This window comes from Hemitrygon akajei, chromosome 2, assembly GCF_048418815.1.
Source record: "Hemitrygon akajei chromosome 2, sHemAka1.3, whole genome shotgun sequence".
Taxonomy (NCBI): domain Eukaryota; kingdom Metazoa; phylum Chordata; class Chondrichthyes; order Myliobatiformes; family Dasyatidae; genus Hemitrygon; species Hemitrygon akajei.
Genome location: NC_133125.1, coordinates 30,265,322 through 30,283,853, shown reverse-complemented (window position 1 = coordinate 30,283,853; position 18,532 = coordinate 30,265,322). Strand labels below are relative to the sequence as shown.

The 18,532-nt window shown below is 39.0% G+C and overlaps 1 protein-coding gene across 1 annotated transcript in view; it reads left to right on the top strand.

Annotated features, from left to right (window-relative positions):
• cep120 (centrosomal protein 120) overlaps positions 1-6,107 on the top strand; it is a 92,479-nt gene extending 86,372 nt beyond the window's left edge. Inside the window, exon 21 of the mRNA XM_073069497.1 lies at positions 4,225-6,107. Within this exon, the coding sequence (XP_072925598.1) occupies positions 4,225-4,462 (238 nt within the window). The 3' untranslated portion in view covers positions 4,463-6,107. The remainder of the gene's footprint in view (positions 1-4,224) is intronic.
• Positions 6,108-18,532: the final 12,425 nt, after the last annotated feature.

Sequence of the window (18,532 nt, the reverse complement as noted above, 5' to 3'; positions counted from 1 at the left end):
ACATCCTGCTGATCCTCTTCTGCACCCTTTCCAAAATATCTACATCCATAAGACATGGGAGCAAAATTAGGCTGTTCGGCCCATCAAATCTGCTTTGCCATTCCGTCCTAGATCATCCTTCTCAAAATGATTCTGCTGCTTTCCCCCTGTAACTTATGCCACTCTTACTAATCAAGAATCTATCAACCTCCATTTTAAATATACCCAATGATTTGGTCTTCACAGAAGTCTGGAGCAATGAGTTCCACAGATTCACTACCCTCTGGCTGAAGAGATTTCTTCTTATCTCTGTTCTAAAGGGATGTCCTTCTATTTTGAGGCTGTGCCCTGTGGTCCTAGATTCCTCCACTATAGGGAACATCCTTTCCACATTTTGTCTATCTCGACCTTTCAATATTCAATAGATTTCACTGAGATCCCCCGACATTCTTATAAACTCCAGCGAGTAGAGGCCCAGAGCCATTCGTACGCTAATCCTTTTATTCCTGGGTTCATGCTCATGAACTTTCCTAAAAATATGGTATCCAGAACTGCAACCAGTTCTCCAAAAGTGACCAAATCAAAGATCTATGCAACTGCAACAGTTTGTACTCAATGCCATGACTGATGAAGGCAAACATGTCTTTTACCACGCTTTGCACTTGTGTTCCCACTTTCAGGGAGCTATAAGCTTACATGCTTAGATCCCTCTGTACACCACTATTCCAAAGGGTCCTGCCCATTTACTGTATACTTTTCAGAATGCATCACCTTATACTTGTTGAGATTAAGCTCCATCTGCCATTTCTACCCACATATCTGTATCCGTTAATAACCTTCGTTGTCCATTACTTCAGCAATTTTTGTGTTACCTGCAATGTTACTGATCAGACCATCTAAATTTTCATTCAAGTCATTCATGTATATGCTCCTTGCAGAATAGCACTGGTCACAGATCTCCAATAAGAAAAATGCCCTCTTACCAAGCCAATTTTGGATCCAACTTACAAACTCACCATGGATTCCAAGCGATTTAATCTATTGGAGCAGCCTACCATGAGAGGCCATGTCAAATGCTTTTCTAAAGTCCATGTAGACAACATCCACAACCCTACCTACTCTCAATAATCATTTGTGTCACTTACTCAAACCTGAAATGGGATTATGATAGGATTATTTTACGTGGTCACATGTACTCTGTATTGAAGGGCTTTTTTCTGTACTATGTGACTGACCTTTGATATTCGAAAGCCATCAAAGAATGTCAGCAAGTTTTGGGTGGGTGAGAGAGGGGAAAGCAAGTGCCAGTGCATATTTCCTGTGTCCTAGCTGCCACTTGTATCACTGCTTTATGGGACTGCTTTCTGGTAGTGTGCCAGTTATTCATTTATTTCGTGATATAACATGGAGTAGGCCCTTCCAGCCTTTCGAGCCATGCCTCTCCAGCAACCCTGACAAACCTGCTTAACAACAACCTAATCACGGGACAATTTACAATGACCAGTTAACCAACCTGGTATGTCTTTGGTCTGTGGGAAGAAGCCAGAAGACCCAGAAAAAACTCTCATTCCACAGGGAGGACATTCAAAGACTGCTTACAGAACGGCAAAACTGGACTCTGAACTCCGGGATGCCCCAAGCTACAGTCGCATCTGCTAACCACTGCGCTACGTGGGCTGAAGCAAATTTGAGTTATTGGTGGCCAGTTTGGGCAGCAGACCATGGTCAGCACAATTTGGCCAAGTATCCTGTTGGTCCAACATGATGGTAGCTCCTCATGCCACTCCCCCCCCCCCCCCCCCCCACTCCCTCAAGCTTTGTTTGCAAATGTGCCTTACATTGGCCACATTGCTGCAGGAAAAATTGAGCTCAAAAACTGGCACAAATCCCCACCATTTCACTGCCTCATCGTGTATTTAAATAATGCCAATTTACATGTGTCATTCTTTTTGGTGCTTCTTCCTATTATGAGACCATAAGACATAGGAGCAAGATTAGGCCACCTGGCCTATCGAGTCTGCTGTGCCATTCAGTCATGGCTGATCTGGTTTTTTTCTCTCCTCCTCACCCCTAGTTCACAGCTTTCTCCCCATAACCTTTGATGCCGTGTCCAATCAAGAATCTATCAGGTTCTGCCGTAAATGCACCCAAGAGCTGCATGTGGCAACAAATTCACCACACTTTGGCTAAAGAAACTTCTCCACATCTCTGTTTTGAAAGAGTGCCCCTCTGTCCTGAGGCTGTATCCTCTTGTCCTATACAAGTAGCCTCGTGTAGCATCTTGTCAAAGGCCTTCTGAAAGTCCAAATATACAACATTCATTGCATCCCCTTTTTCCATCCTACTTGTAATGTCCTCAAAGAATTCCAACAGGTTCGTCAGGCATGATTTTCCCTGAAGGAAACCATGCTGACTTTATACTATCTTATCCCGTGTCACCAAGTAATCCATCACCTCATCCTTAGCAATTGACTCTAACATCTTCCCAACCACTGAGGTCAGGCTAACTGGTCTATAACTTCCTTTCTGCTGCCTTCATCCTTTCTTAAAGAGTGGAGTAACTTTTGCACTTTTCCAGTCCTCTGGCACCATACCAGAGTCCAATGATTTTTGAAAGATCATTTCTAATGCCACAATCTCTAACGCTACCTCTTTCAGAACCCTAGGTTGCAGTTCCTCTGGTCTGGGTGACTTATGTACATTTAGGTCGTTCAGCTTTTTGAGCACCTTCTTTCTTGTAACAGTAACTGCACCCACTTCTCTTCCTTCACACACTACAACATCTGGCACACTGCTAGTATCTTTCACAGTGAAGACTGATGCAAAATACTCATTTAGTTCATCAGCCATCTCCTTTTCCCCCATTATTATTTCTCCTGGCTTATTTTCTAGTGGTCCTATATCCACTCTCATTTCTCTTTTATTTTTAACATACTTGAAAAAACTTTTACTCTCCACTTTGATATTATTTGCTAGCTTGCTTTCATATTTCATCTTTTCCCTTCTAATGATTTTTTAGTTTCTCTCTGTAGGTTTTTAAAAACTTCCCAATCCTTTATCTTCTCACTAATTTTTGCTTTGTTGTATGCCCTTTCTTTTGCTTTTACAATAGCTTTGACTTCCCTTGTCAGCCACGGTTGTACTTTTTAACATTTGAGTATTTCTTCAATTTTGGAATACACATGTCCTGCACCTTCCTCATTTTCCCCCAGAAACACACACCATTGCTGCTCTGCTGACATCCCTGCCAACAGCTTCTTCCAATTTACTTTGGTCAACTCGTCTCTCATACCACTGTAATTCCCTTACTCAACTGAAATACTGCTACATCAGACTTTACTTTCTCCTTATCAGATTTCAAGTTGAAAATCATATTGTGATCACTGGTTCCTAAGGGTTCTTTTACCTTAAGCTCCCTGATCACCTCCAGTTCATTACATAACACCCAGTCCAGTATAGCTGATCCCCTAGTAGGCTCAATGGCAAACTGCTCTAAAAAGCAATCTCTTAGGCATTCAACAGACTCATTCTCTTGAAATCCATTACCAACCTGATTTTTCCAATTGACCTGCATGTTAAAATCTCCCATAACTACCATAACATTGTCCTCTTGACTCGCCTTTTCTATTACCTGTTGTAATCTGTGGTCCACCTCCCAGCCACTGTTGGTTGGGAGGCCCGAATATAACTGCCCTCAACATCTTTTTACTCTTGCAGTTTCTTAACTCAACCCACAAGGATTCAACATCTTCCGATACTATGTTACACCTTTCTACTGATTTGATGCCATTCTTTACCATTAGAGCCACACCACTCCATCTTCCTACCTTTCTATCCCTCCAATACAACGTGTAACCTTGGACATCCAGCTCCCAACTCAACCATCCTTCAGCCACGATTCAGTGATGGCCACAACATTATTCCTGGCAATCTGTAATAGTGCAACAAGACCATCCACTTTATTTCTTATACTACGCACACTTAGATACAACACCTTGAGTGTTGCTATCCTTTCTGATTCCGCATCCCTAATGCTTTGATACTCAGCCTGTTGGCTGCAACAAAGTCCCATCACCTGCTTGCCCTTCCTGACAGTCTGACTGCATGCTACCTTTATTTGATATCTAAGCGGTATCAACATAGCTACAGCAGAGAAAAGTTGAGATAGCCAGAGCTACATTGAAATTGCTTTTGTGATTTTAAGAAAACGTTCTCAACTGTTAATTGTTTATGTTGATTTATCAGGTTAAAACTGCAAGAAGATAAAAAACAAGCCTCTGTGCAGCGACCTCCTACTGGTGGGGAAGAGGCTGGAGATCATGTTCAACATCCAGATGAAGCCTTGGACAATTATCTCACACGGCTTATAGAAGAGAGAGACACTTTGCTAAGGACAGGAGTATATACGCACGAGGACCGGATTATCCGTGAACTTGATAGACAAATACGTGAAACTATGGTGAGGCGAGGTGGTCACACTTGAGGATAGTGGTGTTTCATTGTAATCTTTGGACAGAGCACTCACATTATCCCTATTGACACTGATGCTGTTAGCTAATTGTTTACCTTCAGTATAAAATCAGCATGTATTATGAAGACTCAAATTAATCTTCTGATATCATTTTGGTTTATTTTTTGACTCTTATGAAACTTTGTTTTAGAAAGCATCATTTTACACTGAACTAGAAAGTGTTTTATATGTACAGTGATTTTCTACAGAAGTGTTTTTAATCAATCTGTAAATAGCTATATTTTGGAGAGCAAACTTTATTCGATTCCTTTACAAAGTAATAAATTTTAAGTATTTTTCTGTAAATGTAAATGGATCTCTAGGCTGATAAGCCAAATAAATACAAAACAAACCTGTCCATAAGGACAGTGTTTGATCCAGAGAAAAGCATTTATTTTTGGAGCAGAACAGGGAAGTATGGTGATCGCTTTCACAGAAGGTTTGTTCCAGGTAAAAAGCAATAAATCCATAAGTAATAATTCAAACATACTTTTGCAACATTACAGATATTTTAATTCTGCCTTTCACAGAACAAGATGGATTAGCTTCAATTGTTATACTTTATGAAGGTAACTCCACTTGGAACACAAGATGCCTTGTTGACTATAGTTAACTGTCCTTAATCACGTGTTGTTTATTTACCATCTTTTACCCTGGAATACGTTGAAATGTGACTTCTTTAAGACACCATTATGATTTGATTTACTACAGTGATGCATTAAGGAAAAGTCTTGATAATTTAAATTACTTATTTGTGAAAATATTTCAAAGGTTGTTAAGCAAACTAGAAAATAGCACACTCATTCTCAAAGCCTAAAATAAATGAGTATTGGTACTTATCAGTATAGATTTTACCAGGACCCACTCAAACACAAGCGTTAAAACATTTAATTATGATAGTTTGGTTTCATAGCAAATGAGTTTATTTTCTGTTATAATTATCAAATGATAATTTGTTCTCAATATACAATAACCTTGACGCCTGGCTGCAAGTTGGGGATGGAGTAACAAAGTGGGAGTAGTTAATAAGCCCAAGTAATATCAGCTTGCCTAATCCTTAGAAATGGTATTCTGGTTTAGATTTTATGTGGCAAAGAATGGGAGATACTACTGAAATTATATCCTAATTTTATAACAATACGAGAAGTTATCTGACATCTGAAAATCAGGGAATTGTATACAGCAATTGAAATTTCTCTCAGGACCATTTCCTCTCCTTCCAGCAAAAGTGCACACATTTTATTAAATTGTAACTAACATTACCAGCAATAAACATTGAGACTATGTAGTAAAATCAGGATATATCATGGTACTGTGAAGAACAAAACCTGCTGTTTAAATCTCAATTTACGATGCTTTTGAAGCTCCGTTATCAAGCAGCAGAGGGAGCTGCACCTTCAGAATAATCCTTGTCTTTGAGTATGGTGCATGTGAAATTCTACACCTTAATCCTGGTTTTGTTTGCCCTTTCCGTGGAAGTTGATACTGTTGAATATAAATGTGAACAGACTTAAAATTTGCTAACTTTCAATGTGATACTTTGTACTTTAATTGTGTTGATGTTTGCTTTTGTTTTATAAACGTGGTCGGTTTCAATAAATTAATTTGTTGCAAGATATTTTATTGAACTGTCAGTGTTTCCTTTGGAGATTCCCTCACAATATTTTAATCACTAAACTCAACTGCTAGATGACATTATCCAGTGTGAATTTGATAAATTTAGGATGAATAAAAACAACATTATGGTGTGATGAATATTTGAATATTGCTGTAACAGTTTTCCCTGGCTGTAGTTTGATCTCTGGCAAACATTGACCTCCAGCATCCAAAGGTTGAATTATGAAGAAAGCCTGAAAGCAGCTGCAATCCTGCAATCTTAGAACCATGTACATGTAGACAAGATGGTAAACATTGTGCAGGGTTAACCTGGAGCCTTCTTTCAAAAGGATTCCATGATACCAGAAGAGAGGCATAGATTGAAAGCAATGAAAGGGAAACTTCATGCAAAGAACTAGTACATCACATTTGAGACACAGGTGGATTGTTTGGTACCAGTACCTGATTTATGTTTTAAAACAATGGAACATAGAACAGTTCTTGGGGCCCATAATGTTGTGTGGCCCTTTTAACGTAAAGTGGTGCTAGAAAGTTTGCGAACCTTGTAAAATTTTCTATATTCCTGCAGGAATATGACCTAAAATGTGACCAAATCTTCACGCAAGTCCTAAAACTAGATAGGGAACCCAATGAAATAAATAACCAAAAACATTATACTTGTTCTTTCATTTGTTGAGAAAAATGATCCAATTTTACTTGTATTTGTTGGAAAAAATTGAACCCCTGGCATAATGCCTTCAACTAAACATGTTTGGAGCCAGGTGTTCCAATCAATGAGATGAGATAGGAGGTGTGAGTTGTAGAGGTGCCCTGCCCTCTTAAAGAAAAGACGCACAAAGGTTACTCAAGGAACATCTGTTTATGTGTACCGTGCCCTGATTAAAACATTTCAGAGGACCTTAGAAGAAGATTGTAGAGATGCATGAAGCTAGAAAAAGCTACAAAGGCATTTCTAAAGACCTGAGTTGTTCACCAGTCCTTAGTAAGAGAAATTGTCTAAAATGGAGGAAACTCAGTTCTGCTGCTACTCTCCCTAGGAGTGGGCATCCTGCAAATATCACACCAAGAGCACAATGTGAAAGGAGGTGAAAAAGAACCTAAGGGTAATAGCAAAACACCTGCAGAAATCTCCAGAACTTGCTAAAGTCTCTGTTCATGTTGTCCACTGTAAGAAAAATACTGAACAAAAATGGTGATCATGGAGGAAACCAATGCTCTCCAAAAAAAAATATTGCTTCATGTCTCAAGTTTGTAAAAGATCATCTGGATGTTCTACAATGCTTCTGGGACAATGTTCTATAGACAGATAAGTCAAAAGTTGAACTTCTTGGCAGAAATGCACATTGCTATGTTTGGAGGAAAAAGGGCTCTGCACACCAACACCAAAGCCTCATTCCAACTGTGAAGCATGGTGGAAGGAGCATCACGGTTTGGGGCTGCTTTGCTGCCTCAGGGCCTGGACAGCTTGCAATCATTGATTAAAAATTGTATCAAGACATTTTACGGGAGAACGTCAAGGTAGCAGTCCGTCGCCTGAAGCTTAATAGATGTTGGATAATGCAACAAGACAATGATCTAGAAGGCAAGAGTAAATAACAGAAAGGTTTGAAAAGAAGAAAATTAGTATTTTGGATTGGCCAAGGCCAAGTCCTGACTAATCCTATAGAAATGTTGTGGAGAGGACTGAAACAAGCAGTTTATGCAAGGAAGCCACCAACATCCTAGAGGTGAAGCAGTTTTGTAAGGAAGAATGGCCTAAAATTCTTCCAAGCCGATGTGTAGAACTTATCAACAGTTACTGGAAACATTTGGTTGAAGTTATTGCTGTATGGGGGGGGGGGGGGTGGGGGTGCGCACCAATTACTGAGCGCAAAGGTTCACATACTTTTTCCAACAAATACATGTAATATTGGATCATTTTTCTCGGTAAATGAACAAATATGTTTATAGTGTTGTTTATTTAAAAGGTTCTTGTTATCTAGTTTTAGGACTTATGTGAAGATCTGATCACATTTTAGGTCACATTTATGCAAAAATAGAGAAAATTCTACAGGGTTCACAAACTTTCTAGCAGCACTGTACTCTAAGAGAAATCTAATACTTGCCTCCCATATATCACTCCATTTTTCTTTAATTCATGTGCTTATCTAATCTTAAATCTCCCCAGTGCACCCATCTCTGACAGTGCACTCCACGTGGTTACCAGTCTCTTTAAAAAAAAAATCTGCCTCTGACATCCTCTCCTCCAGACTTTCCTCTGATCTCTTCAAAATTATGCCCTCTTGTATTACTGTAGATTCCGGATTTTAAGCCGCTACTTTTTTCCCACATTTTGAACAGCTTTGAACTTTGCGGCCTTTAATACGGAGCGGCTAATGCATTATTTTTTTTCATGCCGCCTCGTAAACATTTTGCCTCGTAACAGTAGACCAATAAAATTGATGAGTAGTTCACAGAGGTCCAATGAAATTGTACGATAAATCAAGCGCACTTTCACAATTAAATTATTGTAAATCAGTCATTTGTACTCACCCTCATCAACATGGAAAACACTCGAAGAAAAGCATTGTGCTGCCTTTATGGCAGTTATTTAGTTTATAATATTTTCGCTTAGTAATTCATTTTCTAGTTAAAGTTAGAAGAGTTTTAACTATATTTGTTTTCTGTACTACATCGCGGGATGCTATGACGTCACACCCGGTTTCGCCGCATCTTGTGGGAAAAATGCCAGTTTGCGATAAACGGAAAGGGGGGGGGAGCGGCGGAGCCAAAACACTGCTTTTAAGTTAAAGGCGATCAATAACTTTTCCTGGTAGGCTGCAGTATATATATTTTTTACCAGTCATTAGGAGATATTGGAATGTTGTTCAGTAAAGAAGTATACGCAACGTATATTTAAAAGTAGCCGCGTTACGGGCACGGTTCGAAAAAAAGCATTTGCAATATGTATTTGTTTTTGTTACCATATGGATTTAATTAAAAGTTAAAAAATCCTCACGTGTAATATCTTTCTGTGTAAATATCTCATATTACAACGTGGGACACCTGCGGCCGAAAATCCGGTGCGGCCTAAAATCCGGTGCGGCCTTTACAAGTAAAAAATTGATTTTATTTCTAAAATTAGAGCCAGCGGCTTTTAATCAGGTGCGCTCTGTAGTCCGGAATCTACGGTAGTCATTTCGTACCCTGGCTATCCAGTCTATTTGTGCCTCTTGGAAGGCCTTGGTAGTGTGGGCATGGAGAGGATGTTCCCAATAGTGGGAGAATCTAAGTCCAGAGAGCACACCCTCAGAATACAAGGATGTTCCCTTAGAACAGATGAGCAGTAATTAGCTAGAGAGTGGTGAATCTGGAATTCATAACTACAGACCACTGCGGAGGCCAAGTCATTCAGTATATTTAAAACAAAAGTTGACAGATTTTTGATTAGTAAGGGTGTCAAAAGTTACGGGCAGAAAGAGGGACAATGTGGTTGGGAGGGGAAATAAATCAGCTATGATCAAATGACAGCAGATCTGATGGGCCCAATGGCCTAATTATACTCGTAGTCTTATCATCTTGTACCATAGACCTCCATGAGTAATGTCTCATCTTCCTTCATTCCAAAGAGCTTGCTTAACATGACTTCATTAGACATGTTCTCTAATCCAGACAACATCCCGGTAAATCTCCTGCACCCTTGTTGAAGTTTCCACATCCTTCCTATAAAAGACAAGACTGAACACGATATTCCAAGTGTGTTCTAGCCAGTTTTATAGAGCTGCAACATACCTCTTGCCTCTTAAACTCAATCCTTTGACTTATGAGGGCCAACAAAATAGAACTTTGTTTTTCTTGCTTTCATGCAAATATCCACCAAGATTTTTTGTTTGCTCAGTCATTTTCATAACCATTTGCTGTGTGTTACATGCTAGTCAATAACCATATATTTCTAGTCATGTGATGAGTTGAGTGATTATGAGTAAAAAAAACCCTGTATTTATTTAATGCATATAGTTATTTAAGATGCCCCAAAGGATTTTACTGAAGTTAAGTCTAACTTTTAACTATAATCTTTGTTGTAGACTGAATAGTACATGTTCCTGCAGGATAATGAGCCAGTGAATTTGCAAGAGAGTGAGTTAGTAACTGCATTGAATTTTCCTTTTTTGAATTTCTTGATCACTTCCATTTTGTTTAGAAGAAATTATATACAGCAGGAAGTCTGGTTAATGTGTGGCCTAGTCTAAGTCAATTAAATAATATCCATGGTTTGTTACGGACAGATAAATGTCCTGCGTATTTTCATATTTGTCCTTCATATGCAATATGATATCATTGGAGTCCTGGGCCTAGCACCCAAGTGCAATTATGCAGAAGGCATGGCAGCACCTCTACTTCCTTAGAAGTTTGAAAGATTTGGCATGGCATCTAAAACTTTGACAAACTTCTATTGATATGTAGTGGAGATGTCTAGTGGCTGCATCACAGAGTGATATGGTAACATCGATACCTTTGAACAGAGAATCCTACGGAAGGTAGTGGATATGTCCCAGTCCATCCCGGGTAAAGCCCTCTCAACCATGAGCACATCACATGAAACAATGTTGCAGAAAAGCAGCATTCATCATCAGGGGCTCCACCACCCAAGACATGCTCTCTTCTTGCTGCTACCGTCAGTAAAAAGGTACAAGAGCCTGAGGACTCACAGCCCTAGGTTCAGGGATAGTTATTACCCCTCAACTATCAGGCACTTGAACCAAAGGGGATAATTTGCTCAACTTCACTTGCCTCACCATTGAAATATTCCCACAACCAATGGACTCTCTTTCAAGGACTCTTCATCTCATGCTCTCAATAGTTATCGCCTCTTTTTGTATTTGCACAGTTTGTTGTCTTCGACACTCTGGTTGAACAAATTGGATGGTATTTCATCAATTGTATTATGGTTATTCTTCTATTGAGTATGGCCACAAGAAAATTAATCTCAGGTTTGTATATGTACTTTGATAATGACATTAACTTTGAACTTTGAGAGGAATATGATTGCATTGGGGAAAATGCAGATGAAATTTGCAGATGTTGCTAGGGCAAGCAAATTATTCCATTGAGATAAGTTTCCATAAGTCAATATTCTTTTCTGTGGATCAGAGGAGGCTAAACGCAAATGAACTGTATCGATTTGGAAGGAATTTATGGAGAGTAAATAGGGACCTGAACACCTTAGCAGAAAATGAAACATTTCAAGTAGTTGATAGAAGGATTAAATGGGTTCTGGAACCTACTTCTAGGAAAGGTCAAACCAGAGGTCCATGAACCAGTCCACGTTGGAGGATCAGAGGTGGAGAGGGTCAATAACTTTAAATTTCTGTGTTATCATTTCAGAGGACTTGTCCTGGGCCCAGCACATAAATGCAATTATGAAGAAGACAAGGCAGTCAACAAGGTTCTTGTCTGATCCTAGTCAGACCCCACTTGGAGTACTGTGCTCAGTTCTGGTCACCTCACTACAGGAAGGATGTGGAAACTATAGAAAGGGTGTAGAGGAGATTTACAAGGATATTGCCTGGATTGGGGAGTATGCCTTATGAAAATAGGTTGAGTGAACTTGGCCTTTTCTCTTTGGAGTGATGGAGGATGAGTGGTGACCTAATAGATGTGTATAAGATGTTGAGAGGCATTGATCATGTGGATAGTCAGAGGCTTTTTCCCAGGGCTGAAATGGCTAACACAAGAGAGCACAGTTTTAAGGTGCTTGGAAGTAGGTACAGAGGAGATGTAAGTTTTTTACGCAGAGAGTAGTGAGAGCGTGGAATGGGCTGCCAGCAACAGTGGTGGAGGTGGATACAATAGGATCTTTTAAGAGACTCTTGGATAGGTACATGGAGCTTAGAAAGATAGAGGGCTAAGGGTAACCCGAGGTAATCTCTAAAGTAAGTACATGTTCGGCACAGCATTGTGGGCCGAAGAGCCTGTATTGTGCTGTAGGTTTTTTATGTTCTATGTAAGCAGAAATCCTTATCACATTTTGACAGTGTTTGTGTGTGCACTTGGGGTTTGGAAGGTAAGATCAGCTGGAGAATACATTCTCAGCTGGCATAGACACAATGGGCTGAAGGAACTATGTTAACATTTCATGATTCTAGTTGCTAAGGCACATTATCTTTTTTCTCTTAGGTTATGAGATGATAGTGGTCTTTTTAAAGCAGGTGGGATCTGCTTCAATTGCAGATTGAAGCAATAAGAGACAAAATTATCTGTAAATACCCTTGTGAGCCGATCTGAAAACATAAGCTGGGGCACAGTCCAGGCCAGATGTTTTCCACAAGTACACGCTCCAAATCTTGCATTGGTGACTGTGGGTTCAGGTGCATTGGAAGCTGTTGGAATGGGTGGTAACATACCTCTTCACTTCTCTTCAAATCATTCATATAATGTGTTGAATTCATTGGGAAGGAATGAGCTGATACTACTAATACATTTTGATGTTGCCTAGTAGCCTAATACAGCATGAGAGCTGCTCCACAGCTGGTCTAGGACTCACTCGTACTGTCTCTTAGCATCTCTGATAGCTTCACAGAAATCGTATCTCAATTTCGATGAAATCAAGATGTGGCCTCCGTGTAATGGCCACAGTTAGATTTCACTTAAAGCAGGTGGGAACTACAGACTGAAGCAAGGAGAAGTTAAAAATGACTGCAAGTACCCCTGTCAGCTGATCTAAAGACACAGCCAGGGGCACAATCCGGGTCAGATGCTTTTCGCAGATTCACTCTCCAAATCTTGTTCAAGACCTTTAATTCTCTCTACTAGTTCCCACCAGTAGCCGCTCCTTAACTGCACAGGCTTCAGTTATGCTAATATATGTTATGTGCTTCTTCCTTAAAGGCTTTTTGAAACCCTATATACACAGTGCTATCTGAACTTTTATCATAACTCCAAGTAACATCATCAAGAAACTACAAATTATTGATGTAAAAACTTGGATCAGCCACGATGAAATGGCAGAGCAGATTTGATGGGCCAAATGGCCTAATTCTGCTTCTATACCTTATGGAATAAACTAGATTATGTGACCTGCTTAAGTATATGTTTATGTTATATACTTTTGAGAAATATACATTCAAAGTTGAATTTGGATTAGTGGAGAGAAGTTAAAGGTCTTGAGAATTATTTTGGAATTAGTCATATATTGAAATTAATTGACCAATTATAAACTTTTTTTTCCATTACAATTGATGTCAGTGTTAAAACAATTGAAAAGCAAGGTTGCAGTGGTTATAATTTGTTCTGAGCAACAAGAATAGGCAGTTCAGTCCCCAGGGTATGTTCTACAATTTAACTAAATCATGCTCTTTCTCTGAAAGTGCATTGAATTAGTGGTAACCTTATGACAGGGGTTAGGGAAAAAAAGTGCTATTGTCTTTGGTAAGTAACCAAATGAAAATATGCACAAATACCTTGTAGTTATTTTTCTTTAATTACTTGTAATCCTCAAGTGATTTGGCCACATTTGGAGGGAATTTATTTATTGTAATGACAGCTGGCTGAGTAGAATGTCTGATTAAGCAATTGTGTTGAACTGCATCTGTGCAATTGAACTTCTTGTATTAAGCATGTAGGAAAAAAGTGCAATAAATGGAGTGCAAAACCTCCCAAACAAATGAAAGCAAGAGAAAATGGGAAATTTAAACTGGAATGCAGAAATCAGCACTAACAAAATAATGACCATAAGACCATAAAAATAGGAGCAGAATTAGGGCATTTGACTTTTGAGTCTGCTCCACCATTCCATCAAGGCTGATCTATTACCCTGCTCATCCCCATTCTCCTGCCTTCTCCCCATAACCTTTGATACCCTTACTAATCAAGATCCTATTAACCTCTGCTTTAAATATACCTAATAACTTGGAATATTGTAGCAATGCATTCGACAAATTCGCAACCCTTGGCTTAAGAAATTCCTGTTCATCCCTGTATTCTGAGGTTGTATCCTCTGATCTTAGACTCCCCCCCTATAAGAAACATCCTCTCCACATTCACTCTATCTAGGCCTTTCAATATTTGATAGATTCTTGTAAACTCAGGTGAGTACAGGCCCAGAGCCACCAAACATTCCTCATACAATAACATTTTCATTTCCAGGATCGTTATCGTGAGCCTCCTCTGGACCCTTTCCAACGCTAGCTCATTCTTTCTTAGGTAAGGGGCCCAAAACTGCTCACAATACTCCAAGAATGCCTGACCAATATCTTGTAAAACCTCAGCATTTTATCAGCATTTCAATGATTCTTGAAATAAATTTAAAAATTAATGTTACAATATAAGCTCAATAACTTCTAGAAAGCAATAACATGGAATGAAAAATGCAACCTTTTTTATCACGTTGTTGTCACTTAGTTCATTTTTATATTGATAATGAATAAGAGCAGCGTTTTGCAGGATTAGGATTTGGATTGAGCCCTGCTGTAGTCAGAGGTTTGCTGGCAATAGAACAGAACAGGGTAATATAAGCTCTACAACTCTTTGTTACTTGTGATTAATTTCCTGCCATTTCTATAATGCAAACTCAAGTTAAAATTATTAAACAGTTCTTAATCAGTAGTTCTCATTGAAGGTGGGATAAGCTGGGATGATGTTGGATCCGTTTAGCGGTATAAACTCAGAGACAAGCTGACCTATTTTATCTACATACACCTGAGCAAGACAATTGTCAATTTTCTGTGGATAAGTGTTCTGATTCTGATGAAACTTAGAAGAATATACCTTGGAAATAATGTTATTTCATTGATTGCAGATAGTTATACTGTTTGACCAGCAGGACACATAACCATTGTCACAGTTCCTAAATTGTTCTTTCAAGTGGTTCAGTCTCAGAAATATTCCTGAGTGTGCTTGATTGTCCTAAATTTTAAAAAAATGCTGAAAACACCCAGCAGCTTAGTCAGTATCTGTGGAAATAGAAATGGAGCTAGAGCTTCGAGTCTGAGACTGTTCATCAGACTGTTTCTAAACATTTGCTGTTATAAACCCCTTCTTGCAAATGGGGTAAGGAGCAAACAGAAATTATAGAAGAAGTTCTAGTATGTTAGGCTGCTAATGTTACTTGCTGGGAATGTGATGGGCTGAGGTGGGGAGGTGATCTTGTACTTTAATTAACATGAATAATTTTGACATGTCAAGTTGATTTATGGCACAATGCTTGTTTTCTTCAAGTTCATTGGATTTGATCTTTTGTAGAGTTTTGCCACTTTAAAAAAAACAAATGCCTTTCTGAATAACTCTTCTTAATATGTGTTGATTTTTCCATGTACTTTCTTTGGCATTGCACATTTTTGTTTCTCTGTTATTTATATTACAAAATGAGGTTTAGGTCCATGACACAAGAACACCACAGAAATACCAGCTTGTAGCTTGGCTCACTAAGGTGCATTTTATGATAGCTAAAGATATTTTAAATAATTACATTATGTGATTTGGAATGAAATACATAAAATGTTTAGTTAACTGAAAAATAAAACAATGGCTCCGTCAATTGTATAACATATATAACTAAATAATAGAAATAATCAATTGTTTCATTTTGACATCTCCAATGATACTGTGCATTCACTCTGTCTGAGATACATGGTATTATAAACAAATTGATATTAAGACCAATGTTCCACTGGGAATTGCTGTCTTCGAGTTCTGTTTCTTTCTTTCACCCTGCCTTCAGGCATGCAGATGGGAAATTTCATTTATGAGTTTATTTATCATTTTTTTAACCCAGTGAAATAGTTTCATGGTACAATAACTGTATATGGAATGAAGAATTGCTCTTGGATTTATATTAAATAGCCTTAATTTCCCCGAGTGTCCATATCTGAACTATTTTCTTTAGAAATATTTTCACAGATGTTTGCTTACCAGATATGAAGGCTCTGTGAGTGGACTGACTCTGAACCTTGGCGTTCAGGGTGAAAATAAAATGAAGGGACTGTTTATTATTCTGAAGACTGTTTTACAAGGATGGAATTTATTGGGTTGGTGATATTTTATTGGCAAATTTATTGCAAATGGCAAATAAGCTTTTGTTCTCACTTAACCTTATTTTTAAATTTTAACATTGAAAGGCAATTATACTTCTTAGCAGATTTATAGGTATTTTATATGACAGACTAAATTAATGACTTTTAAATCAAACAGCACATTATCCCCCCAGAATCTACAATCATCCATAGATATATTCACATTGTAATAACTGTTCTAAAGCATTAGAACTGAGGAGTTGTAAGGAGTTTTGGCTGATGTATTTAAAACCACGAACAGAGGAGGTACAGGAGCCCAAAAATGCACACTTAGTGATTTAGGAGAAGGTTCTTCTATTCTGCCATCAGGTTTCTGAATGGTCCATAAACTCATGAATACTACCTCACTATTTTGCTCTCTTTTTGCACTGTTTATTTATTTTTGTATATTCTGATTGCAATTTATAGTACTTTGATGCATTGAACTGTACTGCTGCCACAAAACAACTAATTTCATGAATGTCAGTGCTAATAAACCTGATTCTGATTCTGACAGATAATGAAACTGCTCCATTGACAGAAAGATCAAGAGCAATGGAAAATAAAATGAATAGTGATTTGAAGATGAAATGTTTTATGCAGCAAGTGGATATGATCTGACAGGGTAGGAGCGAAGGAGGATTTGTTCATGTAGTATTGAAACAAGAGCTAGAAAAGTATCTGAATAGAAAAGATTTGTAGGGTTGTGGGCAGAGCTGCATATAAGCAGTGGCTCCAGAGAAGGAAAACAAAGAGTTTCTTGCGGGAGGCAGAGGAACAGCTACAGGATTGCTTCGAGTTGTTGGACTGGGCTGTGTTCAAAGACACATCAGTGGATCTGAATGAATAGACCACAGATATCATGGACTTTATAAAAACAGCTGCAGACCAATTTGTCATCACTAAGTTATTCAGAGCCTTCTCCTACCAGAAACCCTGGATGAACCATGAGATCCACAATCTGCTGAGGGCCAGATCAAATTCATTCAGGTCTGCCGACCAAACAAGACACAAGAGGTCCAGGAACGGTCTCTGGAAAGCCACCTCATGGGTGAAGTGGCAATTCTGAATGAAACCTGAATCAATAAAGGATGCTGGACAGTTGTGGCAGGGCGTGAATGCTATCACCTCTTACAAAGTGAAATCAAGCGACATGGGCAACAACAGGGCTTTCCTTCCAGATGAGCTCAATGCTGTCTATGCACTCGTTTGACCATCAAAACAGGGAAGAAATTTCATGAATTCCCACAGCCCATGATGACCCTGTGATTTCACTCACTGAGACTGATATGAAAGCATCCTTCAGGAAGGTGAGCCCACGAAGAGTATCTGACCCAGATGGAATGCCTAGCCACATAATAAATATCTGTACTGATCAGCTGGCTGGAGTGTTCAATGATATCTTTAAACTCTCACTTCAGCAGTCTGAGGTGCTCACCTGCTTCAAGCAAGCTTCAATATACTAGTGCCTAAGAAGAATGTGGTTACCTGTCTCAATGACTATCATCCAGCAGCATTTACATCCACCATGATGAAGTGCTTTGGGAGGTTGGCGATGAAACACATCAACTCTTGCCTGAGAAGCAACTTGGATCTGCTCCAATTTGCCTACCAGCACAAGTCCACAGCAGATGCAGTCTCATTGGCTCTTCACTCAACCTTGGAACATCTGGACAGTAAAGGTGCATACATGAAGATGCTCCTTATTGACTACAGCTTGGCATTCAATGCCATCATTACCTTAAAACTAATCAATAAGCTTCAAGAGACCTTGGCTTCGATACCTCCTTGTGCAATTGAATATTTGATTTCTCACTTGAAGACCCCAGTCAGTTTGGATTGGCAACAGCATCTTCTCCACAATCTCCAAAACATAGGTGTATCACAAGGCTGTGTGCTTAGCCCCCTGCTCTATTCAGTTTACATTTATGACTGTGAGGCTAAGCACAGCTCCAATGCCATATTTAAGTTTAGAAATGCCACAACTGTCGTTAGTTGAATCAAAGGTAGTGATGAATCAGCAAATAGGAGGGAGATTGAAAATCTGGCAGTATCTCACTCAATGTCACCAAGACCAAGGATCTGATTATTGGCTTCAAGAGGAGGAAACTAGAGGTCCATGAGCCAGTATTCATCAGGGGATCAGAGGTGGAGAGGGTCAACAACTTTAAATTCCTCAGAGGATGTGTCCTGGGCTAAATACGTAAGTGCAATTATGACAAGAAAGCACAACAGCGCCTCTACTTCCTTAGAAGTTTGAGAAGATTTGGCATGACATCTGAAACTTTAACAGACTTCTATAGATGTGTAGTGGAAAGTATATTGACTGGTTGCACCACAGCTTGCTATGAAAACACCAATGTCTTTGAACAGAAAATCCTACAAGAATTAGTGGATA